At 36.2% G+C, this 24,080-nt stretch overlaps 1 protein-coding gene across 2 annotated transcripts in view; it reads left to right on the top strand.

Annotated features, from left to right (window-relative positions):
* The window catches only part of TC2N (tandem C2 domains, nuclear), a 41,535-nt gene that overhangs the window by 4,401 nt on the left and 13,054 nt on the right, over nucleotides 1–24,080 (top strand). The window contains exons 1-8 of one of the 2 annotated variants that reach the window (XM_082733965.1): nucleotides 4,491–4,642; nucleotides 8,999–9,119; nucleotides 10,445–10,678; nucleotides 16,681–16,848; nucleotides 18,234–18,325; nucleotides 19,544–19,619; nucleotides 20,158–20,258; nucleotides 20,655–20,771. In XM_082733965.1, the coding sequence (XP_082590091.1) occupies nucleotides 9,053–9,119; nucleotides 10,445–10,678; nucleotides 16,681–16,848; nucleotides 18,234–18,325; nucleotides 19,544–19,619; nucleotides 20,158–20,258; nucleotides 20,655–20,771 (855 nt within the window). In that variant the 5' untranslated portion in view covers nucleotides 4,491–4,642; nucleotides 8,999–9,052. Of the gene's footprint in view, nucleotides 1–4,490; nucleotides 4,643–8,998; nucleotides 9,120–10,444; nucleotides 10,679–16,680; nucleotides 16,849–18,233; nucleotides 18,326–19,543; nucleotides 19,620–20,157; nucleotides 20,259–20,654; nucleotides 20,772–24,080 lie in introns of those variants that run through there. The other variant, XM_082733966.1, reaches the window with a different exon arrangement.

The raw sequence follows: 24,080 nt of genomic DNA, 5'->3' as shown, positions 1-24,080 counted from the left end.
CACATTATGAGACTCATTGGTATTGATGTTATAGTTCACTTACTTCTTATTGTTCTCTATCATTCCACTGTATGACTTTTCCATCGTTTATCTATCTCCCTGTTAATGGATATCTAGAGGTGTTTTCAGTTTTTTTTTTTAAATTTAATTCTTACTTTTTGCCATTAAAAACTTCTGTCATGGCCTTTTTTTTTCTTTTTTAAGATTTTATCCTTTACTTGAGAGAGCATGTGTGAGTAGGGGGAGGGGCAGAGGGAGAAGGAGAAGCAGACTTCCCAGTGAGCACAGAACCCAGCACGGGGGCTTGATCCCGGGACCCTGAGATTAAGACCCAAGCTGAAGGCAAATGCCCAGCTGACTGAGCCACCCACACGCACCTGTTAGGGCCATTCTACTCCATGTCTCTGCCTAGGAGTAGAGTTGTGGGTCTTCTGTTCTGCTAGATAATGCTGAATTGTTTTATAAAGTGGTTGTACCAGTTTATACTTTCACAGGCAGTGTGTTAAGTGTTCATTTAAAAAAAATTTTTTTAAATTTGACAGAGATCACAAGTAGGCAGAGAGGCAGGCAGAGAGAGAGAGAGAAGAGGAAGCAGGCTCCCTACTTAACAGAAAGCCCGATATGGGGCTCCATCCCAGGACCCCAGGATCATGATCTGAGCCGAAGGCAGAGGCTTTAACCCACTGAGCCACCCAGGCGCCCCTGAAGTGTTCATTTTGTTCCCTTCCTCAACATTTGAGGCATTTGTACAATATTGGTAGTTATCTGAATTGTTTCTTTTCAACAGTCTGGTGGGTGAGAATTGGTACTCCATTAGAGGTTTAATTTACATTTCCCAAACCTTCCATAATTCCTCTTCCATGAGATGTCTGTCTTTTGCCTATTTTTTTTTAAACTTTTATAATTTGATTTCTAGAAGTTATATTTATTTATTTGTGGTACTAATTCTTATCAGTTATGCATGTGGCAAATATCTTTTCCCCAGTAAGTGGCTTGTCTTTTACTTTATGTGGTGTTTTTTCTGTTCGTTTACTTTATGTGGTTTTTGGTGGATGCATTCTATAGTGTAGTTGAATATGTCAGCCTTTTCCTTTACAGTTTGTGATTTTGGCATCTTGTTTGACACATCTATCTCTTCCTTGAGGTTGTAAAGATATAGTCTGATGTTTTCTTCTGAAAGCTTTAAAATACTGCCTTTCATATTTATGTCTTTAATCCATGTGGCATTGATTTTTGTGTGGTGTGAGGTGGGGATCCAGTTTCTTTTTTTTTTCCATTATGGGTAATCAGTGTTTCCCAGAATCATTTACTGAATATTCTGGTTTTCCTCCCAGTGATCTATAAACATCATATTTCAAGTTTCTATATATGTGTGCATATGTTTCTTTGTTTGGTCTCTTTGTGTATCCTGCCTGCAATCTTATTTACTATACTTGTATAAAGAGATAGGATACCTAAAAGAATGAGTCATCTACTCATAGTTCTTTTAAAACTAGACTCCCCTTCAAATTAATTTTTTTCTAAAGTAGACTTTTCTTTGGAATATATTTTTAATCTTAAATATCTATTGTAATCCACTGAGGTCACAAGTAATACTGAAAATACTTTATTTTTTTTATCATTTATTTAATTTTTTTAGAGAGGGAAATGGGGTAGGGATGGAGGAGAGAGAGAGAGAGAGAAAGAGAGTGCAAGCGAGAGAGAGCGAAAGAAAATCTTAAGCAGGCTCCACTCCCAGCACGGAGCCCCACTTGGGGCTTGATCTCACAACCCTGAGATCATGGTGTAAGCTGAAATTGAGAGTTGTATGCTTAACTGACTGAGCCACCCAGATGCCCTATAAAACTGAAGCTACTTTAGTGTAGACTGTCTTTGGTTTTTGCAAATCCTGTCCTAACTCACTGGAGTTCGTTTTAACTTGAGAAGTAAATATAGAATTTTCATTTGAGGATATAGTTAAGATATTTAGGAAAACCTTCACACTGCAAATAGCCAAGAATACGTTATTTAAATTTTTAAAAAAGGTACTTAGGAATTAATTATGCCAAAATATAAAAGAAAGCTGAAAATCTGAGAGTAAAGGAGCCCTTAAGTCTTATTTGCTCTGAGAGCATTTGCTGAACTGGGGGTACTTAATTAGATTTGATTAAGAACTTGGTGAATTTGCAGGAGGCATAGTTAGAAGTCAGCCCTGGGCTTATTCAAGGCAAGCTAACAAAAGACTCTCTGCCGTTAATTCTGAGATTCCCAAAGGTGTGTGCTGTCAAGGACTAAAACTCACCCTACCTCTTTCAAAGATCTGTAAGGAAAGTTGCCTTGATGCCAAGTAAAATGAGGGAAGAAAACCTGTCCTCGGGAAATTGTTATAACCAGTGTATTGGTAGTGGTAGGGCCTGGTTCACATCGCATTGGTGGTCCTAAAACATTTCATGGTGTAATTTTTTTAATATCTTATTTTTCTTTATATATAATTCACATACCATAAAATTTACGCTTTTGAGGTGTACAGTTCAGTGGTTTTTTATGTGTTCACAAAGCTGTGCAACGATCATCATTAATTCTAGAATATTTTTCTTTAGCCCAGAAAGAAACCTTGTACACATTAACAGTCACCCCTCATTTCCTCCTCTCCCCCCAACCCCTGTAGTCACTGCTGTACTTTCAGTTTCTATGGCTTTGCTTATTCTGGGCATTTCATATTAATGAAATGATACAATATGTGGTCTTTTGTGTCTTGCCTTTTTCACTTAGCATAATGGTTTTAAGGTCTATCCATGTTGTAACACAAATCAGTATTTCATTCCTTTTAATGGCAGAATAAGATTCCCTTCTGTGGGTGTAACACATTTTATTTTTCCGTATGTTAGGTGATGGACATTTGGGTCATATCTACTTTTTGGCTATTATGAATAATGCTGCCATGAACATTTGTGTATAAGTTTTTGTGTGGATATATATTTTTCATTCTTGTAGTATAAAAGACCTAGGGAGTGAATTCTTGGGTCATATGGTAATTCTGTTTTTAAGTTTTTGAGGAACTGGTGAACCATTTTCCAGATCAGCTGCACTATTTTTCATTCTCACCAACAACCAGTGAGGGTTCCAGTTTCTCCATATCTTTGCTAACACTTGTTTTTGTCTATCTTTTTGATTATAGCCATCCTAAGTGTATGTGGATTGGTATTTCATGGTGGTTTTCATTTGCATTTCCCTAATAACTGATGATGTTAAGCACCTTTTCATGTGTTTATTGGGTATTTATCTGTCTCTGGAGAAATATCTATTCACATCCTTTGCCCATTTTTCAGCTAGGGTCTATGTCGAGGTATGAACTTAAAGTGATTTGGTAAGGGGCACCTGTGTGGCTCAGTCAGTCTTGATTTCGGCTCAGTTCTTGATCTCAGGGTTGTAAGTTCAAGCCTGATGTTGGGCTCCGTGCTAGGCATGGAGCCTGCTAAAATAAAATAATATGGTAAACAAATGCAGATATTCTCTTGAGAGTATATTTTCATCTTTGGCTTAAAAAGTTCTATGAGTAAAATTTCAAGGTCCCTGAATAATTTGTCAAAGATAATCAAATGCACAGGAAATAAGACAACCTGAATAAGAATTAGCAGAAACAACAGATAGACATAAACTTACAAAATCTTACATATTGGAATTGCCAGTCATAGATTATTAAAATAACCATGATGGGGGGATACCTGGGTGGCTCAGTCGGTTGAGCATCTAACTCTTGCTTTCAGCTCAGCTCATCATCTCAGTGTTGTGAGCTCCCCGCTCAGCAGGGAGTCTGCTTGAGATTCTCTTTCTCTCTCCCTCTGCCCTTCCTCCCCCAACTCAAATAATTAAATAAAGCTTAAAAATTTAAATAATTATGATGGGCTATATTTAAGAAAATAAAAGCCAAGTTCTTTTTTTTTTTTTTTTCCCTAGCTGCTTTTGAGATTTCCTCTTTATCACTGGTTTTGACCCATGTTATTATAATGTGTCTTGGCATGGTTTTCTTCATACTTCCTATGCTTGGTGTTTGTTGAGGTTCTTAGATCTGTGGTTGGTAGTTTCAAATTTGAAGAATGTTGGTATTATTTCTTCAAATATTTTTTTCTGCCTCCCCCATCTCCTTCATGGACTTCGGTTACATGTATATTAGGCTGTTGGAAATTGTACCATGGGCCACAGATGCTCTTTTGTCTTTATTCTTCTTTGTTCTTTGTTTCATTTTGGGTAATTTCCTTAACTATATCTTCAAGTTCATCTGCTTTTAATACCATCCAGTGTATTTTCCATCTCAGATATTGTAATTTTCATCTTTAGAAGTTGAGTCTTTTTTTCTATCTTTCATGTCACTCCTTTTTGAACATATAGAGCCAGTCAGATGGTTTTAATATCCTTAAATGTTCATGTCATTTCTAGGTGGGAACCAGATTTGATTTTTCTTGTCTTTCTTTCTTTCTTTTTTTAAGATTTTATTTATTTATTTTTAACAGACAGAGATCACAAGTAGGCAGAGAAGCAGGCAGAGAGAGAGGGAGGAAGCAGGCTTCCTGCTGAGCAGAGAGCCTGATGTGGAGCTCGATTCCAGGACCCTGGGATCATGACCTGAGCCGAAGGCAGAGGCTTAACCCACTGAGCCACCCAGGTGCCCCTCTTTCTTTCTTTCTTTCTTCTTTTTTTTTTTTTTTTGCATGTTTGGGTATTTTTTATTAGATGTCAGAATTGTACTTTGTATGCTGGATATTATTTAGATTCTTATTAATTTTTTTTTTTTCTTTGGAACATAGTTTTTTTGAAAATGGTTTAATCCATTTGAGTCTTGCTTTTTAAATTTGTTAGGTGGAAAGCAGACTAGCGTTTAGGGCTCTTTATTTCTCACTGAGGAAGCCAGACCCTTCTGAGTATTCTACCCAGTATCCTGTGAATTACGTGTTTGCCCAGTTTGGTTGGTGGGGACAGGCATTAATACCAACATTCATGGGTGTTGGTATGGTTTTTGTAATCTTTTCTGGTAGTCTTTGCCCAGACTTGTAATTTGCTTGCACTCTTGCTCTGATCAGTACTCTGCTGGGTACTGGAGTGGGACCTTCTACTGACGTTGTGGTTCTCCATACACCTCTCTGCCCTCTAGGAGTTGTCCAAGCAAACTCTGTCTGCTTTATTATCCGCATAAACTTGTTTCCTTTGCTGCATTCCTCCCCCATAGTCCCCAGTTCATTATCTTAAAGGTCATCGACCTTTTCCCCAGAAGCACTAATTGTTTTTAAGCAGTCCTCCCACAGCCCTCTCAAGTATTTGCAGGCTGACTGGGGTTAGAAATGTGGTTTGATGAATTTATTAAGAGTTTTTATACGAACTTGTTGTTCTGCTTTGTTCCCTTTTCTATCAACTACATAGCTGCTTTCCTATTATATTCCCAGCACCATATAGGGTGCTGAGTGTGAAGTATAATACCGTTTCTGAAAAGTTTATGTTTTAGATGGGGAGAGAGAACAAGTGTTACAAATGTCAAGAAAAATATAATTTTTTTAAAAGTTCACTGGATGTTTTCAAATGAGAGAAATTAATATAGTCCAAGTGGTCAAGGAATGCATTCTTTAAACTAGGGTTGAAAAGGTATTTTGAAAATATATAAATTTCTAAAAAATATTTATTTTAGAAAGGGAGAGAGAGAATGAGCTGGGGCAGGAGCAAAGAGAGAGGGACGAGCTGACCCCACTCCGGTCTCATGACCCTGAGATCATGACTTGAACCAAAATCAAGAGTTGGATGCTCCACCAACTGAGCCACCCAAGTGCCCTGAAAATGTATAAATTTTTAAAACAAATTTGTTATAAGATGATAATGGAAGAAAAGGTGTTGTTTATATATATGCTGCTGAAGCTAGCACAAAAAGATGCTGTTTATAAAAGGCATATACTTAACAAGGAAAGTTTTGCACTTACATGAAAAAAACTGTAAAAACTCCCAAAGATACAAATGCAGATTTGAACAAATGTTCTGGGTAGGCATACACAACATCTTAAAAAGGTTAGGTTTTTCTAAAATCATTTATAAATGTAACAGAATCCTAATGAAAATACCATTAGGTTTTTTCTTCTGGGGCTAGACAGATTATGAAGTTTATTTGCAAGAACTGATAAGCAGGATAGATAGGAAAACCTTGAAATTGAAAAGCAGTAGGGATGGGAACTAGCCCTCCTACATATGTAAGCCTTTTATTATAAGCCATTATAATTTTAAAATGTGGTACAGGAAAAGACAGACCAAGTGCAGAGAATAGAAAATACAGAAATAAGCCCAATTTTATGCAGAAATTTTGTCTGTAATAAAGACAGCATTCTAAAAATCATTGACGAAAATATGGAATTTTAAGTAAATGGTGATATTTTGATACCAGAATAGCCAATTGGGAAAGGAAGGATTGACTCTAATTCTCATATGAACACCAGGCTGTTCATAATAGAAAGTAACACCATGCTAAGTATTAGAAGAAACCATGAGTGAAGTCTTTTATGACCTATGTATGCAGAAAACTTTCTCGTGACTCCAAATCCAGAAGCAAAAAGGGAAAACACAGATAAGTAAAACTACATGTGTGTATATCCAAACACTTGTATGTTTCTATTTATCTGTGTGTATATATATTTATATTATATAATATATATATATTTATATCAGATATAAATATATATACATTTATTTATACACACACATTCTCTTCCTTTCTCAGCAGAGAATCCCATAACAAGGCAATGATAGCTAGAAGAATGTTTGCCACTTAATATCCTGGATAATGTGTTAATCTCTCAAATATATAAAAATCCTCCAAAACTGAGGCAGAAATGACCAAAATAGCTTTATAGAAAGATGAGCAAGAGATAATGAACAGGGAATTCATAGAAACAAATACAGATTAGCCTTTTATGAAAAGGTGCCCACCTTCACACTGAAAGAGATGCAAATTAAAACAACACGAGATGGGGTGGCTGGGTTGTTCAGTGGGTTAAACTTCTGCCTTCCATTCAGGTCATGATCCCAGGGTCCTGGGATTGAGCTCTCTGCTTAGCAGGGAGCCTGCTTCCTCCTCCTCTCTCTCTCTGCCTGCCTCTCTGCCTACTTGTGATCTCTGTCTGTCAAATAAATAAATAAAATCTTAAAAAAAAAAACCCACACACAACACGAGATACCATTTATTTCCCATCAGATGGGCAAAAGTCCAGCATTTTGACAAATAATTTGTTGGTGACCGTGTTTGGAAGCAGAGCTCGGGTATTACACTGAGAAGATACAGCTTATGACCTGCTAAAGGGGGAGGTGTAAGTCACCTCTGGGGGCTGGTGGGTAGCTCCCTCATCATCTGAGTTCCCGCTTTGGGGAAGTGGAAAACCCCCCGGGGTTGATTTGATTAAAGGCGCCATTTCAGTACACCCACACAAAAGAAGTAAAGTCAGAAAATTTGTTACTTAGAGATCCCAGAAACAACTGGGGACACAGAGATGAATTAAGATTCACTATGAATTGATAACTCTTTAGTCTGGGTGATAGGGGTTTTCTTATACCATTTTATCATCTTTTGTAAACACTTGAAATTTTCCATGAAAAACGTACGGAGTGTAAATATGCATAAATGAAGAGAGTGCATTTGGAATTAAGTCAGTGAGGCCAGGGTGGGCAATTGGATGTGAAGTTCTTCAATTTTATGTTCCTGATTAATTTATAACAGACTCCTGGGGCACCTGACTGGCTTAGTTGGTATAGCATGTGACTCTTGATCTTGGGGTTGTAAATTCAAGCCCCATGTTGGGTGTAGAGATTATTTCAAAATAAAAAGTAAAAAAAAAAGTAAAAAAAAAAAAAAAAAAAGGTAAAATAAAACTGACTCCCTTTATTTCCAGTTTTTGTTATTTGTGGTTTAGGTAACTGGTATCTGAGTGTGTGTGGATGTATGAAATACAGTGTTTAAGATATATTTTTCTCTTGTGTGTAATTCTAAATGTTAAACCAACTTATAAAGTATGAAGTTGTTTATTGGCCCCATTATGGGACCTTTGGATTTCCAAAAGAATTGATGTGGAGGAAGTAAAATTTTTCTCACACTTTTTATGTGTGCCATATTTTCTTGGAAATTTTGCTTGGGCATTGATTTGGATATATCTGGCATAAAGGAAAATTGAAGGTGGAATTTTTAAAAATTATTTTTAATTAACATATATTATTAGCCCCAGGGTACAGGTCTGTGAATTGCCAGGTTTGCACACTTCACAGCACTCACCATAGCACATACCCTCCCCAATGTCCATAACCCAACCACCCTCTCTCTACCCACTCCCCTACCCCTGCAACCCACAGTTTGTTTTGTGAGAGTAAGAGTCTCTTATGGTTTGTCTCCCTCCCGATCCCATCTTGTTTCATTTTTTCCTTCCCTACCCCCCAAGCCCCTGACTCTGCCTCTCAAATTCCTGGTATAAGGGAATCATATGATAATTGTCTTTCTCTGATTGACTTATTCTGCTCAGCGTAATAGAGGGTGGAATTTTTCTTTCTCTCTCTCCTTTTTAAAGATTTTATTATTTATTTGACAGACAGAGATCACAAGTAGGCAGAGAGGCAGGCAGAGAGAGAGAAGGGGAAGCAGGCTCCCCCCACTGAGTAGAGAGCCCGACATGGGGCTAAATCCCAGGACCCTGAGATCATGACCTGAGCCGAAGGCAGAGGCTTTAACCCACTGAACCACTGAGACACCCCAATTTTTACTTTTTTTTTTTCCAGATTTGACATTGAGATCGTTCAGTTAGTGATTTTTGAGTATGTCATTTTAATAACTTATAAGGAGGCTGGCTCATACACAATTATATATAAGGTGAAAAATCTATCTTCTCTAAACATTTTTGCTTTGTATTCCTCATTCATCTTAGAAAGACAGATAATATGATTTATTTAGTGATACCTAATGGCATTAAGCATGATCATGTTAACTTGTTTTCTATTCTACCAACAGATTAATACTAAAATTGGAAGTTTATCAATTGCTGAATATTGGAAATTGGATGTAATGGCAGCAGAATTTATAAAGAGTTGCTGTAGAGGATGTTTCTATGGTGGCACAGAAAAGCATAATTGTGAGTTTGGCTTCTTTTGACTTCAACAAACATGTATTTAGTGTCTTTTTTATTTGTGGCATTTTGTAATATAAAGATAAGTGAGATGTATTTCCTAACTTCGTGGGGGAGACAGAAACATAAATAAGAGGCATACTAGGTAAGTATTAAAGTACCCTGGAGTATGGAAGGAGAGAGATAAATTCAACATGAACTCCGGAGACACCCTAGGACATCACCATGGAGAGGATGGCATTTGGTATGGGAGTCTAGAGAGGATTTCGGCAGCTGGGTCGGCAGAAGGCAGTAAGAGTAGGTAAAAATTGGAACTGGGTGTGAGAGGTGGTTGAAATTGTACAGGCAAAGGCAGGGAAAGAAAAGTGTTGGGTGTGTTTGGGGACAGTGTACTCTGGCAAATGCTTTCATTTGAATAAAGACGATTTCTAGTTTATGAACAGTGCATTAAAAAACTGCCTTTCACAAATGAAAGGCTGCTGGAGAGGAGACCCATTATTTCATCAAGACCCCATATTTATCAAGGACTCCTGGAGAGTTCATGGTCTCCTCCTCTCTTCAGAGTTGTGACAGGAACTTTATTTTTCTCTGGATTTCTCTTGTATTCCTTCATCTAGAGTATAGCTTCCTAGTATATTTGAGTACGAAGGCTTCTTTTTGCATTAAAACATTTCATAATTCCTACCCAGTAGTAGTTGTACTTTCATTTCTGAAGTCAACAGACAGTACTAATTGTACATAAACTCTGGGTGTCCTTTACCTCCCCATCTGAAGTCATCAGCCTTTGAGACAGGGCCAAAATGGGTCACAGAAGCTAGAACAGGGAAAGTTGCCATTATATTAGGGTAAAAATACATTTTATTTTGTGATTGGGTGAAGGTTTTTGTAGACTTGGAGACCTTTAGCTTTTTTTTCCAGAATTCTTTTATGTATTTAAGACTGATGTTAACCACCAGTACTGACAACAAGAATTGCTTTGTTGACAGTATTTTACTTAAAAGTATCGTGGAATTAACTACAAAATAAACTTGTTTTCCATCTGTGAACTCTTTTGTGGGAATGAGATGCTTTCAAAACTGCTTTTACCATTATGATAAGTTGATATACTTTAGAACTAGTATATTAATTTCTCAAATATTGCCTGGACAGAATTAATATAGATTCCAGAAGTGCTTGATAGGAAAACTACGTAGAGGTTTCTGTATTAGAGGTTTGTTCTAAAATGATGAAGTAAGTACCAAAGTATGCTAACTTTAGATTATTAGAGATAACTCTACATTCATACTTGTGATTTTTCTTTTTTCTTTTCTTTTTTCTTCTTTTACATGCAGTTTCCAGGGAGAGAGACTTTCAAGCAGCAGTCTCAGAGACTCAGGATACCCCCGTCTCTGTCCCTCCCTTGACTGCTGTTTCGGTAAAGCCCCAGGTTGGCTGTACTGAGGATTACTTGCTTTCCAAATTACCATCTGATGGCAAAGACGTACCATTCGTGGTGCCCAGGTTTAAGCTCTCATATGTTCAGCCCAGGGTACCAGGAACTCTGTCACATCTGGAGGAACTTGAAGGTAAAAAAATGACACGCAGGATTTAAAGATCAACACATAGCATTTAAATGCTATTGTTTCTGTGATTTTGCTCTTTTATAACTTGAGAGTTTTAAAATTGTTTTATGTATAACTTTTCATTTATTTATTTATTTTTGTTTTGCTTTTTCTGCAGAGGAACTTAATGTATAATATTTTTGACAGGTCCCGTTATGAAATCTGATCACAATCAGCGCACATTTGTGTGTAGATGTGGCCTTTTAAAAAAAAATTTAAGATCAATTAACATACAGTGTATTGTTAGTTAAAGAGTTTAGTCAGTTGCATTTAACATCCAGTGTTCATTCCATCACATGCCCTCCTTAATGCCCATCATCCAATTACCCCATCCCCTCACGTACTTCCCCTCCAGCAACCCTCAGTTTGTTTCCTATGATTAAGTGTCTCTTATGGTTTGTCTCTTTCTCTCTCTGGTTTCATCTTTTTTTTTTTTCCTTCCCTTCCTCTATGTTCATCTGTTCTGTTTCTTAAATTCCACAGATGAGTGAAATCATAGGATTTTTGTCTTTCTCTGACTGACTTATTTTGCTTAGCATAATACTCTCTAGTTCCATCCACGTCCTTGCAAATGGTAAGATTTCTTTTTTTTGAATGACTGACTAATATTCCATTGTATATGCAACTTCTCAGTCTAAATAGCCACTTGAGTGAGATAGATTCATTGGGTAGATTTTGGCTGATGTTAGAGGCCTGTGGAATTATGATGATAAGAAGAAGCAACATGAAATTCTTGTATTTTAAAAATAATTTGCTTTAGTCATTGAAACACTGTCACAATGTTTTCCCCCCTCAAAATTTTTTTGTGAAAAATTTCAAACATACAAAGAAGTTGAAAGACTATAACAGTGAATACCCATATATTCACCACATAGAATTGATCATTAATATTTTACCATACTTTATCACATATCTATCTATTGGTTCCTGTATCTATTATTAGTCCTTTATGAGTTGGAGGGGCGTGGAGAACACATTTCACAATGTGAAATGACACTGATACGTTTTCTTCCGAATACTTAAGCATATATATACTTTATCAGAGTTCAGTATCTGTTTACAATTTTCTTCTTTTGACATAAACCTTATACAAAATGAACTGCCTCAGTTTTGAGGGTTTTTTTGTTGAGTTTGGAAAAATGCATTAACATTGTAATCCAAACTCCTATCAAAATCTAGACTATTTTTCCAAATATGATTTTCTGCCTCATCCTTTCTTCTCATTCTGGGACTCCAATTAGACATATGTTGGACCTTTTTATATTGTTTTATGAGCCTCTGAGACTTCTTTTGCTTGTTGTTTACCATTTCCCCCACCCTTAAGATTGGATATTATTGATTTTCAAGTTCACTCTTTCCTCTGTCATACAGCTGTTAAGCCCATCAAGTGAATTTTTATTTTAGACATTGTGTTTCTCAGTTGTTGAATTTACATTTGGTTCTTTCTCATATATTTTGTTTCTTTGCTGTGATTTTGTTTTCTTTTTTTTTCATTACCATAAACCTATTTTCTTCTATGTCTTTGGGCTTTAATATGTTTCTCTGTTAATTCTACATCAGAGTCATTTAGGTTTGGATTCTATGGTTTGTCTTTTTTGGGGGGTGGGGAATGGCTCACCTTTTCATGTTTCATTGTATGGAGTAATTTTGAATTGTATTCTGGGTTTGGGATGTTGTGTCATGGACACTTTAGAATCCATTATATTACTCTGAGGTAAGCGGGATTCCCCCCTCCTTTTTTTCTTTCTTTTAACCAGGCAATGAACTTTGTTGGACTATGCTGCAAATTCTGTGTCTTTGATGGCAGCTCTTATCTCACCTTGGTTTTTGTATCCTTCGTTGGAGTCTATCCCACATATGTGTGGCTCAGGGATCAGCCAGGTGTTTGAGCAGACTTTATTCACAGAATTTGGGGCTTTTTCCTTTCCAAGATACCCACCTTACTTTCTAGCAGCTGCGGTTGCTCTGAACTCTACCCTCTGGTTCTTTAGGCCAGAAAGAGTGTGGATTTTCTTTTGGCATTTTATCTGCCCTGTGCAGCACCAACTTTGGCTTGTGCTAAAGCAGACAGTCATTAAAAACAGATGGCCATTCCCTTTCTTCCAAGAGTCAGTGCTGTCCTGAATATGCCCTGCTTCTGCTCACTCTCCAGTGCCTTCAGGCTTTTTGTTCATGCTCTTTTTGGTCTACAGGGTACTGTTGTTATCTGCAGGAGACTTGGGTTTGGTAGGAGTGATCCATCTTCCTTCCATCTTTACTTCCTTCCTTCTGTCCTTCCTCCTTCCCCCCTCCCTTCCTTTCTTCCTTCTTTCTTCAAGGAAAGAAGAACCCCATGCTTGGCCCACCACCTAGTTTTGCATGGCAGCAGTGTCTCTCAAAAGCAGTGTTTACAAGCTCTTGGCCACAGCACACCCTGATCATTGGTCTTCCTCTTTCTCAGTACTTGTTAACAGGATTGGGATTAAACTATATAAACAGTTTGGTAATCTGTTTTATTCTTGTCACACATTGTGAACATGTTTTCATGTTCATTGCTTTTTAATGGACCCGTAGTAATTAAATCCTTAGATGTACCATAATTTATTTAATAAATTCTGTATTCTTAAACATTTAGGGTACCTTATGTATTATTTTCATAATCAGAAAATAAGAAATACCTATCTGGCTATATGTGGTGGTTCTTCTTTTGTCTGTTTTATTAGGTCACTGGAAAACAGATTGCTTTTTGATTTGAATGAATGAAGAAATGGGTTTACACTTAAATTATAGGCTCAGTGAGTATGTGGTAAAGTCATCTGATTTTGATCATATTGGAGAGAAAGATGACTCTATTAGAGTCAAGAAAGTGTTCTTGGTGTCTAACTCTAGAAGTCAGACATGTGCCTGCTGTATGTGTATGTGCCTATGAGTGATGGGCTGACAAGGAAATTTTGAGAGGGAGATAGGGCCAACCACTGTCAGTAATGACTGACATTATATGTCAAGTATTTGAAATGTGTTTTGTTTCATTGCTGTTGCTTACTGCTTTGTAACACAAAGATTCTATCACTAACATCTTGCCATATTTGCTTTGTCACATATCTGTCTACCTTTCCATCAAGAGAATGCATTTCGAATAAATACTAAAATTTTAAATAGATCTTTTGAGAGGTGTAAAGTAAATGTTACTCTATGTTAGTTTTATAGTACTGTGGTTCTGTAAATTGAGAGAAGTTCCTCTTGAACTTTAAAAATGATATCACTGTATACCGTTTGAGGGGAAAATTGGAATTCTGTTAAGGAAAAATGAAATCAGAATTTTTTTTTTAGGTGTAGCCTATAAAGGTAGTGAGTCATCTTTGGTGCTACGACTCGTGACAGTGTATCCTTGTTACCATAAACAGACTTGTGGTAGTGCTTATGCACTGAATGACTTAAGGGCTAGTTCCTAAAGTGTACAGGCTCCTTGCAAAGCTCTCTGGCATCATAACTCCCTCTTGGCACCCCTCTGCCTGTGTATTGTGTTGGATTACACACATAGTTATTTGAACTGGGTAAGTGTAAGATCTCACCTCATAACCCCATATTTTATTTTTCTTTTCTGAACTCAGTATGAAGCCACCTGTTTTATGGGTTAGCTTAATTCAGAAAGTATTGGTTTATACTGTGGGTTCTATTTTAAATAGGATGAAAAGGATGAAAAGATGGCAATAATTTAAATACTTGAAAACTTTATTTTATGTCTCTATATTATTTCCAATACGATTCTGAACTTTGGAAGGAATTTGATCTACTGGTTTTACCCTTTTTAAATTGGAAATATGCACATGTAGAAAAAGGGAACAAAAGGAACAAAGCAGAAATACATAGTTCCATAATTTATTAAGCAAAATACATGTATGGCCACCACTCAAGTAAACAGATATGTATCACCCCAGTACACAGACGTCTCCCACTTCCCTCTTTTCTGTCAATCCAGAGTAATCAGGTCCCAACTGCAATGATTATTGCTTCCTTGCTGTTCTGCCCTTTTTTTTTTTTTAAACCACCTTAGCACACATATCCCTAAATGTCATGGTTTATTTTTTTCTGTGTTCTGACCTTTAGGTAAATGAAATGCCATATTTACCATAGTCTCCTGTTTATGGGTTCTTTCATTCAACATTATTTTTGTGAGAGTCATTCACATTGTTGTCAGTAGCTTCAGTTGGCTTTAATATCTGTACAATATATTTATTGTATTTACTAAAAAATAGATTCATTTTTACCCCAAATGGCATGGTATACAGCCATGTGTCAGTACAGCATACAAAAGTTGCTTTTAGTAGTAGGTATAAACTACAGTCATTTTACTGTTGATGGTTATTGTAGGTATAAACTACAGTCCATTTTACTGTTGATGGTCATTGAGTTTTTTCTGATTTTCTGGTCGTGATGGATAATGATGCTTATGCACATGCTTATACGAGTCTCGGGGAGCACACGTGCGGGCATTTCAGTCATGTACGGGTCCCAGAACGGCACCTTCATGTCACAGGGTATGCATAGCGCAGCCTTCGTCGAGTTTGCCCCGCTGTTTTCTGCGGGGATTGTCTCAGTTTATGAGTCCCACCAGCCAAGCTTGGTAGCTCACGTTGTGCTCCTCTTGTCCACACTTGCTTTTGTCAGGCTTTTTGATTTTAACCATGCCGGTGAGTCTGGAGTGGAATCTCCTTGGAGTTTTCATTTGCATTTGCCTCGTGACTAATGAAATTGAGCACCCGCTCATATTTTTTGGCTATTTGGATAGCCTCTCTTCTCAAGTGTCTGCTCGAGTCCTTCAGCCAATTTATACGTGGCCCTGCCTATCTTTTCCTTACTGATTTGTGGGAATTCCTTATGTATTCTGGCCATTGTATGGCTAGAACCATGTACTGTTGGTTCTGCTTCTTGTACATGTCTTCTCCCACAGTCGGTTACCTTTGCACCCTCTTCAATAGTCTAGAAAAATGGAAAATGTCAATTTTAATGTAGTTCAGTGTATTAAAAATTTTTTATGATAAATGCTATGTTCCATTTAAGAAGTTCTTCCCTGATTTAAGGCTGTGAAAACTGCCTTATACATTTACTTAAGTGTATAAGTTTTATTGGTTTATCTTTTAACATTTAGTTCAGACCCACATCCAATTGAAATTACTGTTTTGTGTATGTTTTAAGTTGGGATGAAGGTTTTTTTTTTTTTTTTTTTTTTTTTTTTTTTTTAGTATATATATCTAATTGTTATCTAATTGTCTTAGCACCTTTTATTGATAAGACTGTTCTTTCTGCACCATTTTCCAGTGCCACATTGATTGTAAATCTAATGTCCACAAAATAATGTGTGTCTCTTTCTGTTCTGCTCAGTCTTACTTTATTGTGCCAGTGTTCTGTTCTTAATACCCAGTAGCACAGATCTTTTAATCTTGTTTTTCTCCTTAAAGATTTGTTTTGGTTATCCTAGGACTGTTGTGTTTCCATATAAATATTTTCTAATCACCTTTTTGTTGATTGCTAACTTTATTGCATTGTGATTAGAGAACATTACTCTGTGATTTCAGTCCTTTCAGAGTTATTAAGAATTGTTCTGTGTCCCTCAGCTTGCTGTCAGTTTGTATAAATGTTCTGCATCTTCATCAAAACAATGATTATCTTTTTACTTAAAAGGTGTTCTTTGTGTAAGTAGAAAAATAAAAGGAAACTCAGATTACAAAATACAGAATTGTTTATGGGGCAAAGAAAAATGCCAAAAATTTACCAGACTGTCTTGAAAGCAGGGCTCATAGCTGATCCCTGGCAGAAGACTCCATGCAGAGCTCAATAAATGTGTGCTTATTTTTTATATTTCAAGCACATGTGATTTGGTATTACTTGAGACAAAAATTTTTTTCCCTCTGCCTTGGCTGCATTAGCTGTTAGCTAATAACTCCAAGAAAAGTGTATTATAAAACTTTAGAAACACTTACTTTCAGGATCTGCCAGAGCATCTTTTGGAGATCGAAAGGTAGAACTTTCCAGTTCATCCCAGCATGGACCTGGCTATGACATTTACAACCCGTGCTACAGGTATCCGCACATTTCACCTGATCTGAACCGGCGCCTTCCTCCTCGTTCAGAAGCAGTGAGACTGTATGGATCAGGTATGAAAACTTTTTTGTGTGTTTTCTCTTTGTGTTTCTCTCTAACAACTGTAGAAATCAAATGAAATCTAAGACCCTAGAAGAGAGGATTCTAATTATCAAAAATAAAAAAATAAGAGAAAAGCAGGCTTCAGAAGTGATATGATAAACGTTATGGCATCTCTGTGGTATTCTATCTAATGTGAAAATTGAAAGATTAATGAATGATGTGTATTGGTAGTTCCAGTTCCATTTTATTTGTCCTTTTTTGAAAAGCTTTATTTTTTTCTGTATCATCTATCCATTCAGAAACCCTACAATAGATATTTATTAGCTTCTTTCTTTCCTGCTCTATTCAGTAAAAATTATAAATTTACAAACTCATGATGAGATTACAAACATGACCAAAGAAAACAGAAAATGCCTGCATGATCATAGGACTTTCTTAGTTTAATATTTGAGTGCTATATAAATTTTAGACTTTCATGTATATATGTGATTCACAAAATTCTGTTTTTCAAGTTTTTTTTAAATAATTTTTTATTTTTTATAAACATATAATATATTTTTCCCCCCGGGGTGCAGGTATGTGAATCACCAGGTTTACACACTTCACAGCACTCACCATAGCACATACCCTCCCCAATGTCCATAACCCCACCCCCCTGTTTTTCAAGTTTTTAATGTATATGGCTATCCCAACAACTGAATTCAGGGTGAGGTCTAAAAACAAGGCAGAAGTATTTATTTAAATGTTTATTTCAGCACTGTTTTAGAATACATGGTTAATGTACTGAGTTCCATTCCTTAAGAATCTTCTAATTTTGGGTGCCAGGGTGGCTCAGTTGTTAAGCGTCTGCTTTTGGCTCAGGTCGTGATCCCAGGGTCCTGGGATTGAGCCTGGTGTTGGGCTCCCTGCTTCTCCCTCTCCCTCTGCCTGCCACTCCCCACTGCTTGTGCTTGTTCTTTTTCTCTGTCAAATAAATAAAATTTATAAAAAAAAAAGGAATCTTCTAGTTTAGGAAGGAAACTAGAAATATAGGAACACATGGAATTCAGAATATTTTTTTAATGTACTAAATGCTCATTATGTTATTGAATTGCATTTAGCACAGAAGACCTACATTCTCTTAGAGTATTCCTATGGAATAAAGAATTGTAAACAGAAAGAATGAGTTTTTCCTCCTCGATATTTGATGTGGTTGTGAAAATGTGTTGTTTGATTTATGTTGGTTTCTATTTGAACCAAAGTAAAATAATCGAAAAAAAATTTGAACTTTAGTAGAAGACTTTGTCTCTTCAATAGATTGCGTTAATATTCACGATGCACTCCTATAGAGATTTAGTTCATAGTCCAATGTTTTTTCTTCTTTGATAAAGAGAAATTTTTCCATGTTTCTTTGTAGTTTGTGACTTAAGGACCAGCAAACTTCCCAGTTCCCCTGGGCTAAGCAAGTCTATGTTTGATCTTACAAGTTCATCTCAGCGGTTCATGCAGGTGAATTATTGATATAAATTGTATAGGATAACTTATTTGCAAGCTAAAAAATTGAGGAATGTGTGAATTACATTAGAAACAACATGTATAGACCTTTTGTAGATAAATCTGTGGTAATATCTGAGGAATAAATACTTAACATTTCCCATGTGCATTTTTCACATTTTTCAGCTATTAAAAGGCATTTTCTTTTTCTTTTTCTTTTTTTAAATGAATCTTACCTTTCTCAGTTAGTATGCACTCAGGTAATCTTGAAGGCATTTGGAATTTAGAAAAGATATGATTAGAAGTGTGTATTGATTGAAACATCCTTATTGAATCAGCTACCTACTTAGTAAAAATTAGTATTTCTATTGAGATATAGGATTTTAATTACTCATTAATATTAACACAGCATCCTCCTATTTTTGAAATAAAACAATTTTTTGATGTTTAAAGTTTCTTATAAAAGCATAAGTAAATTGTGATGAATTAAAAATTACAAAATAGAGTTAAGCAAATTAAAAAGACAAATCACCTATATTCCTATAACTGAGAATAAAAGCACATAAAAATACTGTTCTAGATACTTGAGTGTTTTTTTCCATGTGAGTGTATATACATGTATTTTATTAAAATGGAAGTGTATTCTAAATAATCCTTCGGAATTGTCAGTAGGGTTAATTTCTCGCAGAATTAATTCTGCAGAGCACCAGTCCTTGAATATATATCAGAATAGGTTGGTGAGCTTGTTAAAATTCTGGCAGCCCATCATACCCCCAGAGCATTTGATTCCGTAGCTCTGCACTGGGGGCTTCAGTTTGTCTTTCCAGCAAGTTCCCCGGTGATGTTGATCTTGCTGGTTCAGAGGGACCATGCTTTAATGACTGCTACGTAGCAGGTTTTTAAGTAACAGGGCACTTTCAATGTATTCTTATTTTTACTGGTACTTTCAACTAGGAAACAATAAGCAGTAATTTATTTTTCCTTATAAAACCAAACTCCAAACAGCAAAGGCTTTCCCCATATGTGACTAAGTAAGCTATTGAAGATTTTCCTGGTAACATAGACAGAAAGCTTTTTTTCTCTTTACCATCTAAAAGAGGGACATTCTGACCAGTAGCATTGTCAACATGGTTAGCATGCAGTTTGATACCCGAGTGCGTGTTGGGGGTTAAGTTTCAGAATCTTTAAAGTTCGATGCACGGTATCAGACTCAAGAACAATTTTTATCTCTAGAGACATGATTCCTGGTCCAGCATGCCTAGCACTTCTTCTTCAAGGAAAAACTCCCAGGGCAGTAACAGAAGCCTGGGTAAGGAATAAAGTGCCTTCTTCTTATATTCTTTTTTTAAGGAAATTATTTCTACCTAATCGTAATTTGAATATATATATGGTAGGGTAAAAGAGAAAACTTCAAGATGGTTATATCTGTTATCTGTATATGAATACTTGGATCAGGTAGCCCATTTTAGGGTTCAGGCACGAAAGCATCTTTAAAAAACACAAAGCAGTGACATGACTTTTGTTTGTTTTGAGTATTCTATTGCAGAAACTTCTAGAAGCATCCAGGATTAAAAGCCATGTCAGTGTTATTTGGGAAAGTGTATCTTAGTTTTAACGTAAGTCACTCAGGCTGTATTTAAGTTTTCAAGCCAATGTACTTCTTATAGGTCTTACCCTAGCATTCCAATAGTAACACTGAAGTGAGATTTTTGTCTTATTAAAGTGGCAACTTAAAAAAAAAAAATGGCAATTTTCAGTTGTGCTCTTAAAATTAGATTGTGTCAAAGCATAATTGGATTAGAAGGATTGCATAGCATTTCAAATGTCATTGTCCTTTTACAATTCAGATACAATTACTCTGTCAGGAGATGAAAGAGATTTTGGGAGATTGAATGTGAAAGTGTTCTATAATTCTTCAGTAGAGCAGATCTGGATCACAGTTTTGCAGGTAAGTTGATTTAGCAAATACCAACTTTTCTGACAAAATTGAATATTTTCATTATAAACATCTGTTGCTCTCTCTGGGTAACGGACAATACCTTCTTTGGAATTTAGGATTTTTAGAATTTAGTATTCTGCAGAAAACAGTATTTTAAAAAGACTCTAAAGAAACTAAGTCTGTAGGTCTGATGGAATTGTGGTTTTTAACCTCAAGAAGGAAATTGATACGCTGTCTGGAACATTAAATGTCCAATTATTTTAATGTAGATGAAACAAAAGATCTCAGTACACTAACGTTTACTTTTATGGCTTGTATTTAAGTCATTTAACTCAAGAAATACATCAAATATTTGTATTGTTAGGGTTCTTTGTAAAATTCAAACTATATTTTTAATTTTTTTAGTGCAGAGATTTAAGTTGGCCTTCTAATTGTGGAGACACTCCTACTATTTCAATAAAAGGAACACTGACATTGCCCAAACCTGTGCATTTCAAATCTTCAGCAAAGGATGGCTCTCATGTAAGTGGTTGCTTGTGTTTGAATTTCTTTTTTTTAATTTATTTATTTGTTTGTTTATTTATTTTTTCATATTTGTCACTTTAAACTGTGTAAAGAATTGGAATGAGAAAGTGTTTTGTTTTGGAGAAATTGCAAACTACATATTCATTGCTTTTTAAAGACAATTTTGTGCTTCAAAAATACTTGATATTTCATTGTCCAATGTTGCATTTAAAAAGAAAATCTTTTTCTTTTATTTTTATTTTAATTTATTTAATTTAATCCAAGCATAGGAGACTACTTTTCTTGTATGAAAGGAGAATGTCTATATTTTTGTTTTCTTTCCTCCTAGCCCACTTTGGCTTTGAAGAATAATTGCATGACTGTAATAAATTTCTTTCTAAGTATTTCCAGCTATTATAATCGGAAGACTTATGATCCTGAATTTGGTTTTATAGATTTTAGACTTCCCATTACTTTAAATATATCTTCATTTTTGTCTTTTCATATATGAAAGTTTAGTGTTTTTCCATGCAAATGAAAGGTGTTTTCTGTAAGGACATATGATTTAAAAATAAGATAATTCAAATAATAATAATCGTGAAAAAAATTTATTCTCACTAGTAGTTATAGAAATTCAAATTTAAATTCCATATTGCTCTTTCTTTCTTTGCTTATTAAAATTAGGAAAAAATTTATAATTACTCTGGAACAGAGAACTTTCTGGAAATTATTTTGACAAAACACATCAAAGTCTTGAAATATTTATACATCTTACATAGTAATTCTACTTGGAATGTGTTACATGGAAATAGTTTAAAATGCAAATAAAAATATATATAAAGTATTCTTAGCAGTTTTGTTCATAGGGGAATAATTGGAAACCAACTAAATGTCTTATATAGGGGAACGGTTGAGAAAGTTCACGGAATCTATACCATGGGCATTAGAGTTTCTGTGGGTTGCTCTAACAAAGTACCACAAATTGGGTGGCTTAGGACAACAGAGTTTTCTCTCTCACAGTTTTGGAGAAAGTTGGAAATCAAGGTGTCAGCAGTGAGGGAGAATCTGTTCCATGCTGCTCTCCTAGCTTTTGGTAATAGTCAGCAGTCTTTGGCATTCCTTGGCTTCACTCTGCTTCCATCTTCACATGCCATTTTCCATCTGTCACTGTGTCTCCACTGCGACCTCACCTTAATGTCACCATTTACATCTTCAAGGACCCTGTTTCCAAATAAGGTCACGTTCTGAGTTACTGGACATCAGGGCTTCAGCGTATCTTTTTGGGGGCCAAATTTAGACCATAACACCATGCGATAGAATACTAGGCAGCTATAAAAGATAATGTTTAGGAAGAGGTTTTTTTTTTTTAAGTATGTTTTTTTAGATTTTATTTATTTATTTGACAGAGAGAGAGATCACAAGTAGATAGAGAGGCAGGCAGAGAGATCTTAGGGGGAAGCAGGCTCCCCGCTGAGCAGAGAGCCCAATGCAGGGCTCCATTCCAGGACCCTGAGATCATGACCTGAGCTGAAGGCTGAGGCTTTAACCCACTGAGCCACCCAGGTGCCCCTTAGGGAGAGTTTTTAGGGACATGGAAAAATGTTCTTAGTAAATAAAAAGGCAGTAATCAAAATTGATGTACATGTGTTAGTATCTCACTGTATGAAAATATGCATTATAGAAGGTCAAGATGGAAATAAATCTTAACTCCAGTTATAATGCTGACATTCAAGATGAATCCTTCCTGAATTAAACAGGAAAGCTTTCACTTTTTATTTTTAAAAAAAGATTTTACTTATTTATTTGACAGACAGAGATTACAAGTAGGCAGAGAAGCAGGCAGAGAGAGAAGAAGAAGCAGGCTCCCTGCTAAGCAGAGAGCCTGATGGCAGGGCTCAATCCCAGGACCCTGGGATCATGACCTGAGCCGAAGGCAGATGTTTTAACCCACTGAGCCACCCAGGTGCCTCAGGTTTCACTTTTTGATTGCCAAATAAAACCAAATTAACTTAGGAAAAGTTGGGGAAAATTGTTCTCATATTAAAACTTGCACAGAATCTTTTAAATTTATTATTATTGATCAACTTGTTGACCCTTACTGTAGCAAAATGTGAAGTAGACCAGCACATGTGGCTTATGTGTAAGCTCATTGCATCTCCGTTTAAGAACACTTGGGGCGCCTGGGTGGCTCAGTGGGTTAAAGCCTCTGCCTTTTGCTCAGGTCATGATCCTAGGGTCCTGGGATTGAGCCCCGAATTGGGCTCTCTGCTCAGCAGGGAGCCTGCTTTCTCCTCTCTCTCTGTCTGCCTCTCTGCCTACTTGTGATCGCTGTCTGTCAAGTGGATAAATAAAATCTTTTTTTTTTTTTTTTTAAAAAGAACACTTGGTGTACACTGCATTGTTGATGTGATCGTGAGACTGAGAGAAAAAGAGAGTGCTGGTGTTTGGGAGTTCTCAAACACAATTCTGACTATACAGATATAAACAGTTACAATAAAAGTCAAAATGTGGTTGCAGTATCTAAAATATTGATGTTAGTTGCCCAGATATCTTATTTTTTCAAAAGGCAAAAAAAAAAAAAAATCTTTTTCAAAAGAATGTAGTAAAGGGGCGCCTGGGTGGCTCAGTGGGTTAAACTGCTGCCTTTGGCTCAGGTCATGATCTTGGGGTCCTGGGGATCGAGTCCCACATCAGGCTCTCTGCTCAGCAGGGAGCCTGCTTCCTCCTCTCTCTCTCTGCCTGCCTCTCTGCCTACTTGTGATCTCTCTCTGTCAAATAAATAGAATCTTTAAAGGAAAAAAAAAATGTAGTAAAGAGAATAAGGAAGTGTAGAGCAAAATCAGTCTGGTGTTAAGAAGATGTGAGCCCATGGTAAGCTTAGGCTTTTAAAACTTTAGGAATAATGAAAAGAATATTGGAAAATACTCTGAACATGGAAAACACTGACTTGCTGCCTGGGGTGGATGCTTATGAGAAAAGATAGCACTTTCCAAGGAGACTGATTTCCAGGTTAGAAAGGGTGAAGCAAACGTCACCGAAGGAGAAATTGAAGCCCAAGGTAGGTGGGAAGAATGTTAGACAAAGAATAGAAATAATTCAAGTCTCTTAATGTGAATGGTTAGATTTGGGGGACTTATGAGAGAGCACACATGAGATTCTTGAACCGCTTCTTAACTGTTGAAAAATTGTGGTGAGTAGCAGGAAAGATTCCCCAGAACCAAAGATGGAAAACAACCCAATTTTCAAAAAGTAGAGAAGCTATATTCTGCTAAACTTGTTGTTGATATTGACCTGAGTTTCTTAGTAATTAAAAGGATGATTTGTGAA

This window comes from Mustela nivalis (assembly GCF_964662115.1).
Source record: "Mustela nivalis genome assembly, chromosome: 6".
NCBI classification, from domain to species: domain Eukaryota; kingdom Metazoa; phylum Chordata; class Mammalia; order Carnivora; family Mustelidae; genus Mustela; species Mustela nivalis.
The sequence above is the reverse complement of the archived record's forward strand: the minus strand, read 5'-3'. Positions and strand labels throughout refer to the sequence as shown.